We start from the raw sequence: 22,387 nt of genomic DNA, 5'->3' as shown, positions 1-22,387 counted from the left end.
CCTTGTCTCTGGGATATGCTTCCCCTGCAAACTGCCCCCAAATAATCCTAACATTCCTCATGCAGCAAGTCCCTGCAGTGGTTCTTTGGCGGTCTTGGAGACCCTGACGTTTGCCTTGCCCTAATGGCAAGTAGATCTTATCAATTCCCAGTAAGCAAGATCCCTTTCAAACCCCCACCCAGCCCACACTGGGGAAACATGGGGTTCACTTCCGTCAGTATAAAGCCCGTACTTTTTTCCTGGTTCAGCATTCAATAATCTGTTCCTGTATTCTACATCCCACTACTGTACATTCTGTGACAAGTCTAGAGTCTCATTTAAGGTGCTTGAGAAAAATACCTGTGCTGCTCACTATAGCTATATGAGTAGGACTAGTCTGTGGACTATATCACTCGGAATATTTAGCTACATCAGGACAGTGTCACCTGTCTTTTTCTATGTACTACAATGGTGTTATCATCTTGAGACCCAGAATACTTTAAAAAACTACTTAAAACTAGAAGTTAAAATATCACATCAATAACTACAACTTCATGGTACCTAGTTATTTTTATCTGCTGGAAGCCTACAAATGTGCTCTGTATATAGGCAGTGCTCAGAAATGCTTAGCTACCGGTGGCTCAGTATCACATCAAAAGCAAGGCAGGTGCCACTCAGAACTCAGCTGAGATATTCAACCATATGAACTGAGGTTTCTCAGAAAGCATGGCTTGGGAACCTGAGTCAAGTCCTCTAAGCACATCGCACCGCTTCATTCAAGAGCCTCAAAAGGAGGCAGCTGCTGCTACCTGTCCAATAGCCAGGGACGCTGTGGCTCAGTATTCAAGTCATTACTTCAGCTAGAACATACTCAGGATGTGGTAAGTCTAAACCCTAGGTTAAAAGGCAGATAAAGGGGACAAGAAAGATTTGTGGACACTGATAACTCACCATATAGTTATTCAAAATTATTTAAGCTTTTCCTGATTTTTTTTTTTTTTTTGGTACTAGGGATTAATCCCAGGGTGCTTAACTGCTGAGCCATGTCCCCAGGCTTTTTTTGTTTTATTTAGAGACAGGATCTTGCTGAGTTACTTACAGCCTTGCTAAGTTGATGAGCCTGGCTTTGAATTCATGATCCTCCTGCCTCGGCCTCCCAAGCTGATGGGATTACAGGCATGCACCACCAAGGCCAGCCTCTCCTACGGATCTTATGTCTTAAAACCAGACTGTTTTGCCCTTTGTTTAACCAATTCTACATGCCTATATTCTTTGAAGTAATTTTAAATTAGACACCACTCCAGGGTTGGTGCAGGGTGGCTCCACTTTACAACCTATGGCCTTTTGAAACCCTACAGTTAATAGTTTTAAAATGTGTGGACCTGGTCTGACATAAACTCTTCTGTTAGAGGGCTGGGATTATTACATGAGGCACAATAATACAATTTTGCATTTGTCACAGAATGTAGAGCAGGAAGGCCAGACCCCAGTGCACATGTGTTCCTCTCTCTTTGTGCCACTGTCACTCCAGCAGGTCCTTACCAGATGTCTTCTCTCCATGCCAGATGTCTTCTCTCCATTTCACAGGTGAAATGGTTTGTCACAGAAATGCTTTTTAGGTGAGTCTAGGGATATAGCTCAGTGATAGAAGGCTTGTCTGACTGGCACAAGGCCTGGGATCAAGCCTCACCATATTTTTAAAAAGTCCTAAAAAAAATATTAAAAAAAAGTCCTTTTTCAGGTGACTTGCTTTTACCTACTTTCAGAGTCTGTGCGAGAAAGTGATATACATTCAACACACATGCAAGAAAGAAACAATGTAGTCAGGCACCGTGGTGCACACCTGTAATCCCAGTAACCTGGGAGGCTAGGCAAAGGATCCCAAATTCGAGGCCAGCGCGGGCAACGGGAGACCCTATCTCAAAATAAAAAGGACTGGGAATGTGGCTTAGTGATAGCATACCCTAGTTCAATCCCCAGCACTGCAAACAAAAACATTTGGCACCATATTGTGTTCCACAGGAGTTACAGAGGGTAAGAGACCAAGGAACTGTGTAGAATAATACAGCAGCTTTTAAGTGTACCTGTTAAGTTCAAGTGAACCCAAACAATAAGAGAACTACTAAGTTTCACCTCCCCAAACAATAGTGCAGGACAGCTCTGCCTCATTACTTACAGAAATGCAGTTATATCCAGATTAGTACTCAAAACATACAGCAACTACATCGCAACCCACCTTTGGAAAACAGACTATGTGAAGGAAGACAATCCAAGATGAAAAGTGTGGTTTCCAGAGCAATTTATTCATTAAAATCTATTCAATATGCCATCAACAGTTTTCGGTGTGTACTGTGCTGATAAATAGACACTGAGAAGATTTAACAAGTTCATCATTTAATAAGTCTGAATTCATTTTCACCACATGGTATTGTACACGGTCATCTGTTGAAACAGATTTCTTTTTAACAGATCTTAGTTTAAAAAAGTCATAGATACTGTGAGTTCTGTATAAACTGGTGGATAGCAAGTTAGTTCCTTTGTTTTGACTTATAAGCCTCAACTTCACCGCAGAATAAAGAATGTAGGCCAAAGAAAGCATAATCGGTCACTCGTATAGAACAGTATTGTTTCTATAATTTGAAGCTTTCTGAATGGACGGGTTCAGGCCTGATCCAACTGTAAAAAGATTACTTAATGAATAGACTATATGGAAATTGTACAAAATGTTATTAACTTTAATCATTAATAGCTTAAACAGCACTATATTACTAATTGCTATTCAAAATCAAAAACCTGTTTTTGAATCCCCGAGGAGGCAGCAGGCGTGCACAACCATGCCACCCTGTTTTTACGGGCGTGTCAATACATTTTCGAACAGAAACTTTGGCTTTAGGAAAGAGTCACAAACATTTAAAAGAATGGCTTTAATCATCATTTTAAGTATACGGTAGGGGAAGTGTGCTTTAATTAAATATACATCATACCAGTGATGCTGGCAAGGTTGAGATAGTTACTCCTACTGTTGATAGCTATAAAAACTAGTTTGTACATGATAAGACAATGAGAGGAAAAAGCAATCCCTTTGAAACAAAATTTTAAAATAAAAAAATGTTCACAGTGGTTTGTATCAACAGTATGCATTTTATGACAATAACATGTACAGATTCAGAGCACCCTAGGGCTCTCTTTATATCCTAAGGAAAATGAGCATTTACATTATTCATGGGTTGTACTGAATTTTAAAAAGATCAATTGTACACTTACTCCTAGACAGGATAACTGTCCTGGGGTGTACAGCTTTAACACCATCATTAAAGTTGTTTGCAAAAGGAATATTAAAAAAAAAAAACCTAAACACCTTTTCTTGGGAGTGGAGTGTCTTTCATTTGCTGTTATAACCAGCAAATGCCATTCATTAACTCAAAAATGGAAAGAGGGGCCCCCACAAACACAGATCTATCTGAGCAGGCTGACCAGTACACGTTACAGCTTTAAAAATGAAGGTTATATACTCTATGTTACAAGTCCCAACTAGGCAGTGTCAAAATGACATCTATTTCTTTGCTTGCTTTGTGATCATACCCCTTGGAGGTGTTACGGGTCTTGTGGCATTCGGCTTCTTTTTCTCTGCAGGCTTTAAAATCTAAAGAGATTAAAAAAAAAAATACAATGCATTTTAAGAAATATACAACATAAAATCTTTATAAGCTTAAAAACCTCATTCAAATCTTTTGCTCAGAAAGGTTTCTGGATGTTTAAACCTGGCCCAACAACTTGGAAACCCTCACTCATGTATTAGCACAAACCAAGATGGCTTATAAACGCATGATGAACAAACACAATTCTAAGTCTGCAATGCCTCTAGCTACCACTACCGACACAAATTCTCAAACCCCTGAGATCCTTGCACAATTTCTGGGAGCTCCAAGTTCCCTCTGCAAAGTGGTAAAAGAATTGCTTTAATTCATTTAACAGGCTACTGCCATAAGATTTTGGTGGCTATATTTATGTTTCTGACTGTGTCAACTTGAAGTTGGCCATATTTATCATAATAAGCAATTGAGAAAAAGACTGAGGCAGACGATCACATGTAAATAACGCTTTTGTGCTGAGTGAAGGCCAAATGATGGGACAGTACTTTAACAAAGGTGCAGTAGAAATTAGATGAGAGAAAAGTGGGTTGAACTAAGTAATTACCCAGCACACTGCAGTTACTCCTATTTTCACATCAAGTGAAGACTTAGTTTTAGCCTAACATTACACTGGTGGTATGGTTTCAGATGATTTAAAAGGTGTAAGGAGCTAACACACTGAATTATTTCTACCTATTGGTAAGAACAATACAAACAGTTAATTCAAAACTAGGGGAAAAGTTCCATGACACCTCTTTTCCCTTTAAAAGGGATCCACATATTACTTAACTAGGACAGACCCTGGTTATGGGAGAATAAAAATCTAGCCTCCTCAAAGTGAATGAGCAATAGGAAGAAAGCAGCAATTATTTTTTTCTTAAGTCAGTATAATTCATACAAATAAAGGGAATAATGTTAAAAACATACTCTACCTGAAAGGAACACATTAGTGTTTCATCCACACTCATCATGGCACCTGCATTGTCAAACTCTCCACAATAATTGGGTGCAGAAAACAGAGTGACCAACTGCCTCTTTGCAAAAAATTCATATCCATCTTCAACCACCTTGGAGAGAAAATTTTTTCAGTGTAAGTAGATGCAAATTTTAAGTGAGTAAAACCACTCTTCAGTTTCCCACTGAGCCTGATATTCTGTAGGTTGTTTCCAGAAACACTTTGTATAAATAAGCAATACCTACCCACCAAAATCAACAAGGAGAATCTGTGCTCACACACATGCGCTTAAGTGTACATGTAAAATTCAAAATCAATACCTGATGGGCTCTACAAATAAGATCCAAATCATGCTTATGGAGAAATTTTGCAACCACTTCTGCACCAAATGTGAAGGACACTCCTCTGTCATTTTCACCCCAGCCTAAGACATCTTTATCGGGGTCAGACCACAAAAGATCACAAAGAAGACCTTGATCTGGTACATCAGTTGGTCGCATAATTCGCCGAATCTGCTCCATAGATTGAAGATCTGGTGATAAACCTATTAAATGAGGAAGAAGAAAAAAATAGCAGAACTGTTTTTGTTACCACTTCAGTTCAATTGGTCTATACACTCAATAACTCTGACACTGAAGTTTAAACTAAATCTATGGCTATGTTCTATTTATTCAGATTTGATCAAGACAATTACTCTAGCTTGCCTAGCCTGTATGAGGCCCTGGGTTTGATCCCTAGCACCAAAAACTAATCTGAATATGTGCTGGAATTTACTGTATGCCCTAATCTAGAGGGCACAATGTATTTCAACAGTACACAGTATAACTCAACATAAACAACCTTGTAAAAATTAAAACCCAATGACTTTGCCAGGAATGGTGGCACACACCTGTAATCCAAGCAGCTCAGGAGGCTGAGGCAGGAGGATCACAAGTTCAAAGCCAGCCTCAGCAATAGCAAGGCACTAAGCAACTCAGTGAGACCCTGTCTCTGAACAAAATACAAAAAAATTGGACTGGGATGTGGCTCTGTGGTCAAGTGCCCCTGAGTTTGATCCCTGATATGCCCCTCAACCCCCCAAAGAGTTCAGTGATTTTTAAAACTATTGCTCTGTGTGCCTCCCCTGTTAAGCGATGAAAATACAGAGTGATGACTGGGCACAGAAGATGCAGGTATTCAGGTGAAAGGCAGCTTTAGGATATCTGCTGTCCAAAGACAGTAATATATACTAGGACTGCTAAGATGTAGTCTGTTCTCATCTGAGTTCAAAATCTCATGTCCAACTTGACCCACCTCTGTTTAAGTATGGGAGGGCAGAGATCACACCTCAATTAAAGTGTTATGTTGACCCTTTGATGGCTGCTTAATTTCTGATCATACACAAAAAGAAATCCTCTTTGCAATTACTACTTGAATTACACCATACATAGCATAAACACTGAGCAAAGCAAAACGGCTTTTAGAATTCAAGCCAGAGCTGAGTGTGGTGGTACACAACTGAATTCCCAACTACACTGAAGGCAGAGGCAGGAGGGTCTTAAGTTTGAAGCCACCCTCAGCAATTTAGAGAGAACCTGTCTCTAGCTCAATGGCAAAGCTCCCCTGAATTCAATTCCCAATGCCCAAAGTGCAGGGGTTTGGGGAGGTAACCAAGAAAAGGTTCAGAGAGGATCAAAAACAGATCAAGAGAAATTTATTCACATTTTTAGCATTATAGAGGATCTATGGGTCAACAAATCAACTGTCATTCATTTAATGCTTAAAAATACATTCTGACCTACTATTTTCAAATTCAACTGTTGAAGTCTAGAATTCCTTATAACAAAATCAATTGCTTTAATGATTCTGGTTGCAACAAAATAGGCATGTAACATAAGAAGTCAATGCAACGACAACCCGTGACATCAGTGTTCACCTTTTAGAAGGGATCAAAATCTATTTGGAATAAAATCCAGCCCACATACCTCCATGACAGCAGAATATTTTCTCATCCACGATGGCTGCTATCGGTAAACAGTTAAAACAGTCTGTGAAAGTTTTCCATAGTTTAATGTTGTATCTTCTTTTACCTGTGAAAATTTAGATGGTTGAAGAGATTGCCATTTTCTCAGAATAGTTTCCCTCAAAGAAAAGTTTTGATTATCTTTTAAACAAGCAAAACTATGCTTTTATTAAAAAATCTCCCAGAGGGGCCTTAGGAGGATTGAATATACAGGTCCATGACAGAGAGATCTCTGAGCTGTAAGCAACGATTCACATTTTCATAAAATATCTTAAAATTTTATATTAATGTGAAATCAGAATTCCAGAGAATAATGATTAAGGATTACCACCAAATCCCAACAATTATTTGGTAGTATCAATTCTGTTTGAGATCAAGTCTGTTTTGCCCAATCTCAACCTACAAGGTGGATCCTATTCCTATAGGCATTCATGGACATCTTTTTTATGCATCACCAGCGTCTCCCGTGGAGGAAACCTGAGAGCTAACACTGACTTTCCCATGAAAACCTACAGAGAGCAGGAAACTCAACCCCTACTGTAGCAGAAGACACAATGATTATAGGAGAAAACAGATGTAGGTACTTCAGGGCACCTATTCCTAACATTATCCAAATTCAGAATGCTCCCCAGAGAATTGAGGTCACAGAATGGTGGTGATCCCTCATCAGAACATGGTATTCCACACATTCTGGACACAGAGTGTGACTGACAGAAGTATGCCTTTAAGCACTTGAAAATTAATGTTGAGTTCAAGACTTAGTCACAGACCTCAGAAGTACCAATGTTGGGGTGCCTTTACCTCCTGTGCCCTACCATACACAACAACTCTAGTTACTCCTAAACTAACAGTTTGTCCTCAAGTCTCTTTTCCTTCCCTATCCTGGGGAACAGAGGGACATCTAAAGGTTTAGTGTATCCTAATCGGCCCAAGCAAGAGATTTCTTGAACCATACCATTCAACCACAACTACTACAAATCAAGTAGCATTTCAAGGGCTTGAAATGCAATGCAAACCCAACAAATCAGTCACTTCTGCCTCCACAGAGGAACCCTGGCTATCTCTTTTAACCATTCCTGGCTCCTTGATAACTGGAGAGAACTCTGACCAAGGTTTGCACTTTGGGACTACTAATTGCCTGTTTTGTATCTTCCTTTACTAGAGGGTTCCGAAAGCTTAAATTTCTCCCTACAAAAGGCTGAAGGGGAATCTGTACACAGTCAATCCAATTTCCGATAGCAAGGATGATAACTAAAAAATAAAAACAGAGGCCAGACTGTCTTACCCTCAATTTATAAAGCCATGTGGTTCTATCTTCATTTTCCACTGAAGCCTGTCTCTGAACAATTACACACTAGCTTCCCTTTCCTATATGCTGCATTTGCCACCACTGATTAATCCTCTTCCATCTCAGAGACAGCTTTGCTCAACACACTCCAACTTCTCTTGCCTATTTCTTTGCTGTCTTTGTTGGCTCCTCTATTTTAAATAATCTGTTTTCTTCCTTTATTACCTTCAAGCATCTCCAGCTCCAGGATCACTGCTTTCTCTTTTCTGCACTTCCTCCCTGAGACCACTCTAAGACCACTAAGACCATATGGCTCCAAGAAGATGTAGCCCATGTAATTGCTAAGACACCTTCAAGCCTCCAGATCCTAAGTTCTGAGCCAAAAGCTGTAATAGTCTCCTGTTACTGTAGGGAGACAGCTCTGGTATCAGAAAAAGACCAATAAACATTACTGTTTGACCAAACAAAAGATACTTCAGCTTTCCCAGCATCATTAAAGGAAAAAAAAAAAAAAAAGTAGTATATATGTCTGTGAAATCATCATTTCAAGCAATGGTTTCTAAAAAACCTACATTTGAATAAAACTTTTCATTTTATTAAAATTATCAATATTTTTAAAAAAGTATCTGTAAGCTGTCCAATAGAAGTTACTGTGTCAAGGTCACTTTTATGCCCACAAGTGGGCTGGATGGTGAATATATGCCTGCCAGGAGAGGGGAGCTTGGGCCTAAGGTCTACAGATGTGTCTGGAAGACGGAACAGGAGTCAAAATCTACCAACATGATTTTCTCAATCAGTTTTTGAAGACCACTGCATCAAATAGAAACCTAAACCGATGCAGCCTATCATCACATTAGGATATATTTTACAACAAAGAAACCAACTGGATCGAAACTTTATCAACAAAATTATCAAAGTACTTGCTGAGTTAACAGTGATAAAAATCCTTGTCTCTCACCTTCACTACCTAAGCAGAGTAAACTGCTCTATTAGTAATTCTTTGGAATAGTCACTGTTAACATCAAATGTCTTCCTCACTACTGGCAGTCAAGAACCTACAGATTTTTCTATTTGATGATCCTTCCCACCTCATCTTATAAGCTGGATCTCAAGGATCATGGACCAAGCAATCACCCCGGTGTGAAAAGGTGGCTGTAGAAGCACCAGTCCTACAAGTGTACCCTCTCTATTGGAGCACATCTAACAAATGAGCCAGCTCAGTAGTTCTCCTATGACTGAGATGGGAAAACATGTTCTGAGACTACAGATCATGACTGCCAGGGAGGGGAGGGTCACGATGATGACCTTTCACTGATCCCATGATTTCATTATCAAGTGTTGGGATTCCTTAATCACCCCTCACTCCCAACCTGAGCCCTCTCCTGGCAGAAATGAGCAAAAAAGGGCAGTAGAGGCAACGATTCAAACTTTTTGACATTTTGTTTGCTTAAAACCCCTCTACCCAACTGATGATTTATAAGGCTTTAAGAATCTCATTTCTGGGGCTGAGGCTGAAATTCAATGGCAGAGCACTTGCCTAGCAATGTGTGAGGCACTGGGTTTAATCTTTAGCACCACATAAAAATAAACAAATAATATAAAAGTGTTCTGTCCATCTACAATTACAAAAAAAAATTAAGAAAAAAAGAATCTCATTTCTGTCAAAATCAGCTCAAAGTGCATCAAATAAACCATCCAGAATAGATCACAAAACCAGTCATGTAAAATATTATAAAAAATTTAAAAACCATTTTAAAGTATTTTGCTTTCTTATTTTAAGTATTTATTTATTTTTAGTATTTTTTTAAGGAAAGCAAATGCCATCTTTCCCAAGCATAGATGTGCCAGTAAAAAGACAACTACAACACAAATTTTGCAAATTAATTTATATACTGCAAGATTTCACTTACACAAAATATTCTCTAGAAAAAGGCAAATCTAGACACACAAAGGAAACGAGTAGTTTCAGTGACAGCTGCACAACTGTCAACTCACTTCAAGAAGAGAATGGCAAAACACATCTGTCTAGACGTAGTTCATGGAATGAAATCATATTTCAATATGGATGTTACAGAAACTATCTATTTAGACAGGTTCTCAGAATCGTATGGAGATTACTATATTCACAAAAATTATCCTTCCCCCACCCTTTGCTATTAGGGATCAAACCCAGGGCCTCACACATGCTAAGCAAGTACTCCTATCACTGAGCTACATCCCCAGCCCTTATAACAATTATCTTAAACCGATACTGTGACCATAAATTCATAATCTGATCATCTCTTCATAAAAAAATCTAACATAAAATTCAGTATAAAAATATAAAAGATGGGCTGGGGATGTGGCTCAAGCGGTAGCGCCCTCGCCTGGCATGCGTGCGGCCCAGGTTCGATCCTCAGCACCATATACAAAGATGTTGTGTCCGTCAAAACTGAAAAATAAATATTAAAAAATTCTTTTTTTAAAAAAAGAAAAGAATCCAGTCTGAAAGAATTATACTACATTAGCAACATCATTTTTCTACCCTAAAAAGGAAAAAAAACTAAGATAAAAACAAGTTAACAGAATAAGAGTGTGATTACAACACTGAATTCTAAACTCATGTTACAGTTCAGTTATAGACAAAGAATCTTAATTTAAGTACTTACACTCATCATAAAATCCGTAAATTCTATTGATGCTGGCACATTCATGGTTTCCTCTGAGAAGAAAAAAATTCTCAGGATATTTGATTTTGTAGGCCAGTAAGAGGCAGATAGTCTCCAGTGACTGCTTCCCCCTGTCCACATAGTCCCCAAGGAACAGATAGTTGCTTTCTGGCGGGAAACCACCGTATTCAAAAAGTCGAAGCAAATCATAGTACTGCCCATGGATATCACCTGGAGACAAGAATGTGGTTAAGCAGTGTCACCATATTACAGCTCAACTCACTAACAAAGCTTTTAAAAGGCATTCTTTAGATATTCCTTGCACAATGGTACTGACCTCTGATAAGAGCTTAAAGTGACAATCAATACACTAATTTTCAATTTTGTATATTTAACTGTAATAAAAAAACTGAAGTTTATGTATGTGTCCAGAACTCACACAAAGTTCAACTAATTAAGAATTTACTTTGTGGAAAGAGTTTTATGCTTTGCCATGCCTTCGAGCAAAGTAACATGGTTTTCCTTTCAGGTTAGCCGATCAATATCAGATCTCTGACAGCCGAGTCTCTGGGTACTCTGTCAACAGACACTCTGAGCTCCTAGTAAGCCACAGCGTCCAAGGAATTAAAGCACACCCACCACTACATTCAGCTGTCAAGTCCTTCTAGCCAGTCACCAGAGTACTTCACTTTAAAAACATGCATCATGTTTTATCTATGTAGTAAAATATGCTAGAGAATCTATTAGTACTCAAATTAATAGTTTTATAGTGTGTATAGATCATCTGCTTTTGCTATGAATAATAGTATAAGGACAAATCCAGCACAAATGCAAATTCTATTTTTTAAGGTATAAGTGTTGCTGTACACTTGAATTATCCAACATATGTAATTTAGAGCTCTCCACAATTCTTCCATTCTTAGCTTCATTTTTTTTCTTTTGCGATGTTTATATTCCTTCAGTGAAATAATCTACAAAAGTCCAAAGCACACCTAAGTAAATTAAGTCTATTAGAGACATTTATTGTAAAGCTATTTACGTAGTTCCAGGTTATAAAAAGAATTGATTCTACTAGCTAATACAAGGCCATCAACATGTCCTCAATTCATCCCTGTAGCCCAGGATGACTTAGTGTGTCAAAACTTACCACATATTTTGAGTGGTGCTTCAAGTTCTAGTAGGATAGGCTGACTGAGAAAGATCTCACGAGACTTCAAGCACAGTCCTCTGATTTCATTCTCCTGTAGCTGGACATTCTTACCTGGCTTGGACCCTCTCACTGTAGGGTAGAAAGAGTTCAATTAGGCCAAACAAATCAAAATACAATTTAATAAATCATTTTAAGTATCTGAGAAGTTTTAGATAAAGATGGGGGAAAAACATGGTTAAGTAGCTTTCTGACAGGTTTGATGTTCTGGACACTTATAAACAGCATGACTTTAATGCCTGATCAGAATCTAGGACTTCAGAATTTAGCTGCATCTCCTCTACCAACTAAGACTCCTCAACAGCATCCTAAGCAAGAGTCACCTGTATGTGGATTCTAAGGGTCTTTCTTTACTACCATAGTTCCACCTCCAAGCCCTGTTTCCCTGTGGCCTGTCATTGAAGCAGCTCTTTAAGTCACCAGTCTTCTCCAGCTTTATAAATTAATTAGCATTTGCTAACATGACAGTAATAATAGTTATTTTGAATAATGACAGACTTCACTGTTACCAAATTTGTCATAAGAACTGCTTATTTTAAAATGTGGGGTGAGAAATACTCAAGAATTTTCTACCCATTAGTGTTTTTCAGAGGACCATGAGGATCTCAAAGGTCTCTAATTTACCTATGAAAAGTGTATGTGTTGTTTTCATCTGATAAAAAAATGCCACAGGCTGGGTGCAGTGGTACCCAGTGATTCAGGAGGTTAAGGCAGAAGGATGGCAAATCCGAGGTCAGCCCACACAACTCAGTGAGAACCTGCCTCAAAATAAAAAACAAAAAGGGATAGGGAAGGCTGTGGCTGTGGCTCAGTGGTAGAGCACTTGCCTAGCATGCTTGAGGCACTGGGTTTGATTCTCAGCACCACATAAAAATAAGCAAATAAAATGAAGGTATTATAAAGAGCATGACATTAATGCCTGATCAGAATCTAGGACTTCAGAATTTAACATCTGCCCACCTACAACTATCAAAAAAAGAAAAAGAAAAAAGGAGGCCAGGGATGTCGCTTAGCGGCTAGGTACCCCCATGTTCAATCCCAGGATTAAAAAAAGGGGAGTGGGGCTGGCTGTAGCCATAGCTCAGTGATGATAAAGTGCCCTTGGGTTCAATTCACCCTACTCCCCCACTCTCCAAACATGGCACAGGCTCACTGTACCGTACTTTATGCAATGTCTGGGTCTGAATTCATGTTTATAATCATGCGTATATGGTGAAGGATGTCAGTGTGTACTGGAAGAACGGTTTCTGGTCATCTTAACATGTAAAAAGCAACGGGAGAGGCACGGGGGCACACACTTGTAATCCCAGCAACTCAGAAGGCTGAGACAGGAGGACCTCAAGGCCAGCCTTAGCAATTTAGCAAGGCTCTAAACAATTTAGTGAGACTCTGTCTCAAAAACTAAGAAGGGCTGGGGTTAAGCACCCCTGGGTATCCCTGCTACCAAAAATAAACAAAATAAATCTGGAAAAAGAGTGGGAGAAAGAAATCCCACTACACAAGCATCCTAAACTCCTACATGCGGAGTTAGAGCACTCAGTTCTGCTCACTGTTGAAGTGGAAGCCTTGTGACAGCTCATTTATCAGTAAGTAGGGAGCAGCAGTAATGAGAAACTTTTCTTTTGGTTCCAGCTGTAACAGATTAGAAAGTCCTTAAATACAGATTAAATAGCACTGAACTGCTAAATGTACCTTAATTTTATAGTGATGAAGTGGCCCCTTCATGAAACGGGCAATCCTGCAAAATGACTTACTGGCAGAGTCTGAGGAAGTACACAGCCTGATTATCCTCAATGTGTTTGAGTCCAAGTTTTTATACTTGGTACAAAAGACTTATGCACACAGGCATTGTCTAGATTAAAACTACAGTAAAAATACAGGGCCTGACTAAAGAGAAATTAAGGCTGCATCTTTCCATCACTAAACCCAATATCAAGTGATTTAGTTTAAGTAAAACTGCAAAATCCATCAGATTAAATCATGTTAATAATTTAAGTGTTATTGGTTCTGGAGGCATTACTTGTATTCAAAATTATAAAAGCACTGGCTTAAAAGCTGAATAATGGCAACAAGTTTAGCCAGTTTGTGTATAGTTTTGTTCCACAAATAGCTAAGTAATTGTAATACAGGGTAAAAAGAAAAATCTAAGTAAAAAACTTGATTTCTATTAAGAATCTTTTTTTCCAAGAGTTGAACCCAGGTTTGGGAGATATTGTCCTAGGTGAAGCCATCCTTCAGCCTAGCAGCCACTGAAACCCTGAATTCTCTGAAGAAACAAGTGAAGCAGAAATGGCATTGTGTAGAGTGGTGTTATTTTTCTCAATGAAAGATAAGAAAGGAAGGGATGAGAAGGAAAAACTCCTGAAGCACAAAATGAAGAGAAAATGGAGAGCCAGCCAGGATCCTGAACTTTCTGGATTGGTACTGGTTCTAGGGGTTTGGGCAAACCATTTTACTTCGGACTACAAAATAAATAACTAAACAAAAGACTGACAGCTTCTGATTAAAAAATATTATAAAACAAGAAGCAATGAGAGGGAAAGAACTATGATAAAAATCTTTGAAGGAAGATACAAAGAAGACACGTAATACAATAGCAAATGAGCAAAAAAACCCATTTTTTTTTTGCACAAGTACCACAAGTTTCTTTTTTATGCCCAGACGCACACACACACACACACACACATGCACGCACGCACTCACACACATTCCTGGTGAAACATAGTGCAATCCTGCACTGCTGGCCTGAAAATCCCAATCACCAGTGATTCCACAAGTTAGCCAGAAACGGGCAGACTGCCCAGCAAGAAACTTTATTTTTGGCTAGGAGGGAACTCCTAGTAGCTTCTGGTTTCAAAGTGAATTTTCTTTAGCACAGTCCCACACTTGTGAATGAGTGGCCCACTCTTTGCTGTTAAAATAAGTAATGCCATCAGATTAAATCAATGCAGCTGAAATAAATTTTCTTGGCTTTGGAAGCTTCCTACTGCCACCTTTAAACATAAGTTTACCAGAGTTTTAATTCTCTTACTGTTTTTCTATTTATTCTGAGGAAAGTTCAGAGATTACTAAAAAGCAATACTACTAAGAATTTAAAAATTATTCTTAATGAGAAGTGAAGATTAGATGCACTCCCCCCCACAATAACAAATGGCTTCCCCACAAATACCCCAGGGAAAAACATAAATATAAAAGAGACTCTGCCAAACCATCTCCCACCAGTTGGTAAATCAGGACTCCACCCAGACTTCCCTTCACCCTGAAGAGCCTGTTCCTCGTATCTGCTTCCCCTCACAGCCTGTACCACACTTCTGAACTGCTCTTATAACACCCACCCCACTCAGTACTTTGGATTATAACTGCCAGTGAAGTCTGCTGTTCACCTGGACTCCCCTGGTAGAACATAAACCCCAGGACAATGATCTTGCTATGTAGTGTGCACAAGCAGTGCTAATACATGGCAGGTGCTCAAAATGTTGTATGAAGTCTGGATCAATCTGAGTACTAATGACTTTAGCCTTAGAATTAACATATACTCTAGACTATATACTTTCAACTAGCAAAAGCCATAAAAACAAAACACAACACTTTAAAATTACAAAGTCATATATAATCCCAGCAGCTCAGGAAGCTGAAACAGGAGGATGGCAAGTTCAAAGCCGGCCCCAGAAAAAGTAAGGCACTAAGCAGCTCAGTGAGACCCTGTCATAGTACCCATGAGTTCAATCTCTAGTATCCTCCCAAAAATACGAATAAAATAAAATTACAAAGTAATAGTGAATAGTACAATTTGCTTACCAGACTTTACTGGTATTTTTTTATAAGCATGAAAATTTAGGGGTACTCTGTTGTTTTTTGTTTTGTTTTTGGAACTAGACATTGAACCTAGAAGCATTTTCACTGAACTATATATCCATTTTTAAGAATTTTAATTTTAAAACAAGAGTCTCACTAAATCACTGAGGCTGGCCTAGTTTTGCAATCCTCCTACTTCAGCCTCCCAAGTTGCTGGAATTACAGGGATGCACTACTGCATGTAGGTAGGGTTACTCTGAAATTTTAATAGGATTTCTGAATGGGTTTTGGCAGCCCCATTTGGTAGTTGTCAAATCAGCCAGTAACATAAAAATCAACTTCACTACTTGCAACGTCCATTAAATAGATTAATTGTAGTTAACATTTACTAAGTATTTGTTTCTGCTGAATGCTGTGCTAAAGGGCCTTACACTGCCATTTAACACTCTCAACAATGCTATGAAGTTAGGTATTATCATCTCATTTTGGAGGCTGGAGTTTAGTTTCAAGGCCAGAGCTTATAAAGACACCAGGCCTCTAGGTCTAGTAGTGCTTCCACATCACCCCTCTACCTTAAGCTTCCAAACAAGGGAATTATTACAGGACAAACTACCAAACCCCCAATATAGTTATAACTCAAAACTTTGCTATGGGATATAAAACCATAATGCATTCTTACAAATGGGGAAGCACTTAAAGAGACTGTTTAAGATAATTAATACTTACTATATTTCAAACATTCAAACACAATAGTTGCTGAGCACCTACTATGTGCCAGACTGAGTTAGAGGCTGGGAATACCCTGGAAACAGAATAGGGAAAAACCTTGTCTTTTTGCACATGAACTTTACATTCTCAACAGATAAAGTCCAGTTAGGCAAGGCAACATACACCTGTAATCCCATCCACTTTCAGGAAGATAATTAATTAAGGGTCAGTCTGGGCAACTTAGTAAGACAGGGTTGGGATGAAGCTCAGTGGTAGAACTCCCTGGGTTTCATCCCCAATATAGCAAATAAAATATATAATAAAAAAAATAAAAACAATACCAAGAGAGTTCGAATGTCTATTTTATTGCTATGGGCTACAAAGAAAACTATAAACATCTAAGCTCTGCTCAATAAACATCAATATTCACCTCCAGGTTTAAAACTATCACTGTGTTCTGTACACAACAGAAATCTACACAAAAAGGAGATCCTAGGTAGAAAATTCAAGGGGTCGTCACAACATAACCTCCTAAGTAAGCAGTTCAAACAGTAAAATATTTTCAACAACTGAATGTCCAATGAGTAAGAATGCCATTCTCTGGTTGAAAAGTATTCCAGACATCTCAGTGCCAAGCACAAAAGGAACAAAATTGTGAACATGTGTACATTACTGATCTGTACATTAAAATACCAACTCAGGGGCTGGGATTGTGGCTCAGTGGTAGAGCGCTTCCCTAGCATGTGTGAGGCACTGGGTTCGAACCTCAGCATCATTTAAAATAAATAAAAGAGGGGGCTGGGATGTGGCTCAAGCGGTAGCGCGCTCGCCTAGCATGCGTGCGGCCCGGGTTCGATCCTCAGCAGTACCACATACCAACAAAGATGTTGTGTCCGCCGAGAACTAAGAAAAAATAAATAAATGTTAAAATTCTCTTTCTCTCTCTCTCTCTCCCTCTCTCACTCTCTCTTTAAAAAAAAATAAAATAAAATAAAATAAAATAAATAAAAGAAAGATATTGTCCCCACACACAACTATCTATTTATCTATCTATCTATCTACCTATCTATAAATCCAATTCAGGCTTAAAATGTGACTTTTTAGTACAAGCATTTCTTTTATCTGGCTAGAAAGGGAGATTTAGAAAAATGCTTTTCGGCTGTTAATAACAAACACTGTTATGTAGAAACATCTTTCTACTTGGTAAATCACTATCTTCAGTAGGTCAAAAAACTTTCACACAGTATTATCAAAACCAAACTGATTAAAAAAAAATCTTGAAACTAGAAAGATTATTTGCAATGGTGATTATTTGCAATGCCAGCCTTTTCTCAAAAACAGCAGTTAACTTTTCATGTAGCCCAACAACAAAGGAAGAGATGGAAATTATGGAAGAAAATTAAGACTACTTTACACTGCCATTTAATGCTTATTTATGAGGAATAAAAAAAAAAAGCCATTCTCCTTGTCACAAAAAGGTTTCCTATTGTTAAAATGTCATATTAAAGGAATAGCACATAGACAAGAGTCCCAGCTGAATTATGTTTCAGAACCTAAGAATGGCATGATCAGTATGAAAGTGACTCAACATATTTTGCTGTTTTAAGATAATCCTATCCAAAAACTGGCGGCAATTTTAAGAATAAGCCATAATAAAAAGATATAGCTGGGGATATAGCTCAGTTGGTAGAGTGCTTGCCTTGCATGCACAAGGCCCTGGGTTCTAATCCCCAGCATCCCCCTCCCCAAGTCACATATTACTTGAGTGAATTCTTTATTTTCTTCATGATACAGACCGGTATTTATGACAGATTGGGAGGGAAGAGACCTTAATCCAATCACAAAATCCTAAATCTCTGCAGCATTAAGCTTTCCTACAAATCATCATGTGATTTTCTTCAAAATACATAAACCATAAAAATGTTATCAAGAATTTTCTGGATTCTTTGCAAAATCTCCAGCAGGCAGACCTTCACTTCTGACCACTTTAATTGTTTCCATACCACACCCTCCCATCTCAACTGTAACTGCTGATATTACATGTACTTCAGGCTTTAAGATGACACAATTTTCTTAAGTCAGGATGGAGCTGTAAAGCACTGTCCACTGTTCTCAATGGTTTTCTAAACCTAAGGGGAAGTCTATTCATAAAAAATTAAAAAAAAAAAAAACTTTTCACAGGCTAATAGCACACTTTAATAAAATTCAGAGCACATACTCTATATTTGTTCCTATATTTTCAGTTTTCCATTGCTGTTAAGACTAACATCAGTGACACCCACTCTCTGCTAGGCAAGGGATGTTGTTAGATCCTACTTTAGTGGGAAAACTAAAGAATTCATATAAATCGTCAAGACCCATGCTTTAGCTAAAGAGGTCTGATCCTAAAACACAACTTATCCCAGATTTCTAGCTCCAAGAAAATGAAATCAATCATATTTATCTTGAATAAGACTCTGGAGTTTCCTTACCTACAATGCAATTCTCATCCACAGTATTATCTCCTTCATAGTTATGATCTATGAATAGCCCCAACTATAAATTAAATGAAACTTCCAGCCTGTACAACACAAAACATTTCCCTGCTCCAGGGTCAGTAATCCTCACCATCAAGATAGGCATTTCGTAGGACAGGTGACAAGATACAAAAGGATGTAGTTTCAAAGACTTATGAACTTCTACCACCGAATAAGCATGGTTGGGCCCATGGCCCTTTCCCTGGTTCTAAGGAGATGCCTGGTCTCTGCTCCAGTGTATCCCATCTCCCCTCATACAACAGAATGACCTGAATGACGCTTCAGATTTCACTGCTGCCTTCTACTACTGACAAGCAAAGACACAAGAAGTGCAATCCTTCTGATTGTGTGATTTTTTTTTTTAAAAAAAAGGTCTTCTGGTAGGCACAGTAGTGTATGCCTATAGTCCCGGCTCCTTGGAAGGCTGTGGTAGGAGGATCTCAAATTCAAGGCCGGGCTCTTTAAACAAAAATTTAAAAGTGCTGGGATGCAGCTCAGTGGTTTAATCCCCAGTACTACAAGAGTCTTGAACTGCTGCAGAACATCATCTCCAAGAGTACATTGCCTCCTAAGCAATACAGTGACATTCAACTAACACCCTAGAGGGCAGGGGCTCACAACAGTTAGGGAATTAGAAATATGCAACTGGATGGCACTGTTCAAATCATCTGCTGTGCTTAAAAAAAAAAAAAAAGCCAACAATCTGTGTATTCATTAGGAAAGACTACTTTTGTTTTCTTTCCTCAGCATTTTAATAACTTTTAAAAACAATTATGCTTGGGGCTGGGGATGTGGCTCAAGCACTTGCCTGGCTGAGCGCAGGGTGCTGGGTTCCATCCTCAGCACCACATAAAAATAAAGATGTTGTGTCCACTGAAAACTAAAAAATAAATATTAAAAAAAAAACATTAGGCTTGTCCTTTATTATGCTTAGGTCCAGGAACTGCTGCTTGTAATATGAACATGTTTCATATTACACCAAAAGTCAAACACATTGATCATTTAAAAGATTTTGGAGTTTCAGAATATCTGAACACTATCTTCAGAAACACCCTGGGATCAGAGGATTAAACTGGTTAACACTTTCCATGGCCTGGGCACAGGTCATATTTAAATCACTAAAGCAAGTCAGGTAATTAAGTAGAGTCTTTTGCAGAGCCTTGCAGATAGACAATGGCCTTTGTTAACGCTAAGATGCTTCTTGCAAACCAGGATGAGTCTCAACTACTGCAATGCAAGAAAACGCTAGCCAGCCATCTCTTCTTCCAGGAGAGGTTTAACAAGTAAAACTGCCCAAAATCTCCATTCTGTGCAACACATCAGAGTATCAGACTAATCAATAGTGTATTTTCTCTTCAAATCTCCGAAATTTTATTGTGTAGTTACTTCAACAGTTAACTAATACCAGCTATACTAAGGAGTAACAACCTCAAGGCTTTTATCATCAGCAAGGAAGACCTTGGATAAAGGCTGCCAAAGTGGGTCGCAGAGGTGATGCCTCTGCAAAAAGCTACCTCGTTTAAAGAACTGCAGAGGTGCAAGTGCTTAAAAACTAAACCAACGTGCTGTTCTTAAATAAGACTTCACTTTTGAGTTATCTTTTCAGTACTATTCCTGAGTCACTTCTCAATTAGTTCATAAGTTCAAGATTAACAATTCTTAATGTGTATAAAAGCCTAACAAGGTCACAAAAATCATTCTCTCTTTTCAGAATCACTTAAATCTTACTGAAAATGTTTAGGGAAAAAGACTTTTGGAACATTACCAAATTACAAAATTATCAATATCCTCTAATTTGTAGGAATATATATTCTCAACAATCACCTTCAAATATTCCTCTGCCAATTTAGCATCCATGAAGAAAAAGGAATTTAAGTACATATATTATGCAGCTCTCTATTCCTAAGGTATTTAAATGCACTGCCTTCCTATATTAATTTCAATAATATTTAAAAATCTGATTTTCAAGTACAAAAGAATTCTTAATAAATGAAAGATGAACCAATTTACCCAGCAAATTTTCTAGCATGATTTCAAAGATTAGTGAAATGAGACTATTAAAGGCAAACCATAATTTAAAAGTTCCAATGTTTTGAATCCATACATTCCAATTTCCCCCGTTTTCTGAGAAACAAAGCCCACTCACCATATCCTTGTCTAGAGGTGCAAACTTTCAGAATAAGGAGAAAACATTTTCAGTTTTGTTTTGACTTCACAGAATTGCACAACCTTTCAAGCTCACAGCTCCATGATTCACAGCATAACCTAACAATATTTTTAGGAGAGTTATAAAGGCAAAATAAGTTAAAACTCGGCCAGGTCACATCATCAAGTGTCCAAATCAAGAAGGCGACGTGCCTGGATTCTGCTAGAGGTTAGCATTTGTCTTGAATCGAGGGCTGCTCAACTCAGCTTCCCTCTCCCATCTCATTAAGAAACAAATGCCAAGCACTTCACAAGTCTCAGGTCAGCCAAAACTAAACGCTTTGAGCGTTCCTTAGCCACTGGACACCTCCTCCTTCCGACCCTGGGTGTTCTAGCTCCTGGCTCCCTGGGTTTGAAACCTTGCTGTCACTGTGTGGCCTTGGTCGACTTCGTTTCTGTGTCTTATTAGTTTCTTCTATTTTTTCTTTTAAGCATAAAGTCACCTACCTCGCAAGGCTGTCGGGAGAACTGAACCAAGTGCTTAAAAAGAATTCCTGACACAGCGCTGCAGACGTGATTACAGTGATAATCACGAACCTGGCGCTGGCCAGTTGACCACACTGTCATCACCGCCGGGTTCACGTCGGGAGGCACGTTCAGGAAAAGAGCGCGGAGACCGCAAGGGTTGGACAACTTAACAGGCGCGGGGGGCCGGAGGGGAAGGGGTGTCACATCCCCGGGAGATGTGAACGTGCGTCGCCCACTAGTAAGACACGGGTCCCTCCAGCTCAGAACGGCGAAAGATTAAAGAGCAAAGGCCAGCAGGATAGGAGTCACTTATCAATCACGCCGCCGAGCCCGGTGGAGCCCACAACACGGTCGAATCGCTGCGAGGACGAGTACTGGAAACTCGAGCTCGCGGACCGAAGTCGGAGTGCGCCGTGCGGCGGGTCGGGCCGGGACCCCCAGCCGCTGCCCCTAGGCGGGCCGGGTGCGCGGCGGAGCGGCGGGAAACGTGGGGGTGGGGAGCGGAGTTTCAAACCTCCCGGCCGCCGGGCGGCTGCGTCCAGGTGCAATGAATGAGCGGGGCGGGGGGACCCTGGTTGCCTCCCGCCGCGGCCGGCCGCTCCGCGGGGCTCGGTCCCGCGGCGTCGCCCGCCCAACCGGCTCGGAGCCCTGCCCCGAGCCCCCGCGGCCGCCCGCGCCGCTCCGTCCGCCGCCCCCCTCACCTTCCAGCAGCCGTTGGATGATGCTGTCGATGTTGAGTTTATCTATATCCGCCATCGCCTTCCCGCCGCCGACCCTCCCGCAGCGGCGCCGCCGCCGGCTCGCGCCCGGGACTCACACCTCCTTTCCCACGCCACGAGCACAGAGGCGGTGGTGGCGGCGGTGGCAGCAGCCGCGGCGGGTCCCCCCCCAGCCGCCCCGCTCCCTGCTTCCTCCTTCTCTCCCCACTGGAACCACGAGAAGAACAAAATGGCCGCCGACTCTTCAGCCAGCCTCGGGCGGCGC

The 22,387-nt window shown here is 39.8% G+C and overlaps 1 protein-coding gene and 1 non-coding gene across 2 annotated transcripts; one reads left to right on the top strand and one right to left on the bottom strand.

The window, feature by feature from the left end:
* Positions 1 to 2,261: 2,261 nt before the first annotated feature.
* Positions 2,262 to 22,380, bottom strand: Ppp1cc (protein phosphatase 1 catalytic subunit gamma). The gene is made up of 8 exons (XM_005329621.4): positions 22,105 to 22,380; positions 11,652 to 11,783; positions 10,505 to 10,735; positions 6,531 to 6,635; positions 4,887 to 5,110; positions 4,544 to 4,678; positions 3,562 to 3,622; positions 2,262 to 2,655 (listed from the first exon to the last, which is right to left on the bottom strand). Exons 1-8 carry the CDS (start codon positions 22,157 to 22,159, stop codon positions 2,585 to 2,587), a joined length of 1,014 nt encoding a protein of 337 aa, XP_005329678.1. The 5' UTR covers positions 22,160 to 22,380; the 3' UTR covers positions 2,262 to 2,584.
* Trnaa-ugc (transfer RNA alanine (anticodon UGC)) lies at positions 17,883 to 17,956 on the top strand. Its single transcript has one exon. It is a non-coding gene; the product is annotated as a tRNA-Ala (tRNA).
* Positions 22,381 to 22,387: the final 7 nt, after the last annotated feature.

The sequence above is a fragment of the Ictidomys tridecemlineatus genome, chromosome 2 (genome assembly GCF_052094955.1).
Source record: "Ictidomys tridecemlineatus isolate mIctTri1 chromosome 2, mIctTri1.hap1, whole genome shotgun sequence".
Classification (NCBI taxonomy): Eukaryota; Metazoa; Chordata; class Mammalia; order Rodentia; family Sciuridae; genus Ictidomys; species Ictidomys tridecemlineatus.
The sequence above is the reverse complement of the archived record's forward strand: the minus strand, read 5'-3'. Positions and strand labels throughout refer to the sequence as shown.

Coding starts and splice junctions, on each gene's coding strand:
- Ppp1cc (XM_005329621.4), bottom strand. CDS start 22,159: ATGGCGGATATAGATAAACTCAACATCGACAGCATCATCCAACGGCTG. Junction 11,784..22,104: donor CATCCAACGGCTGCTGGAAG/GTGAGGGGGGCG, acceptor TCTACCCTACAG/TGAGAGGGTCCAAGCCAGGT. Junction 2,656..3,561: donor ACCCGTAACACCTCCAAGGG/GTATGATCACAA, acceptor ATCTTTTTACAG/TTGGATCAGGCCTGAACCCG.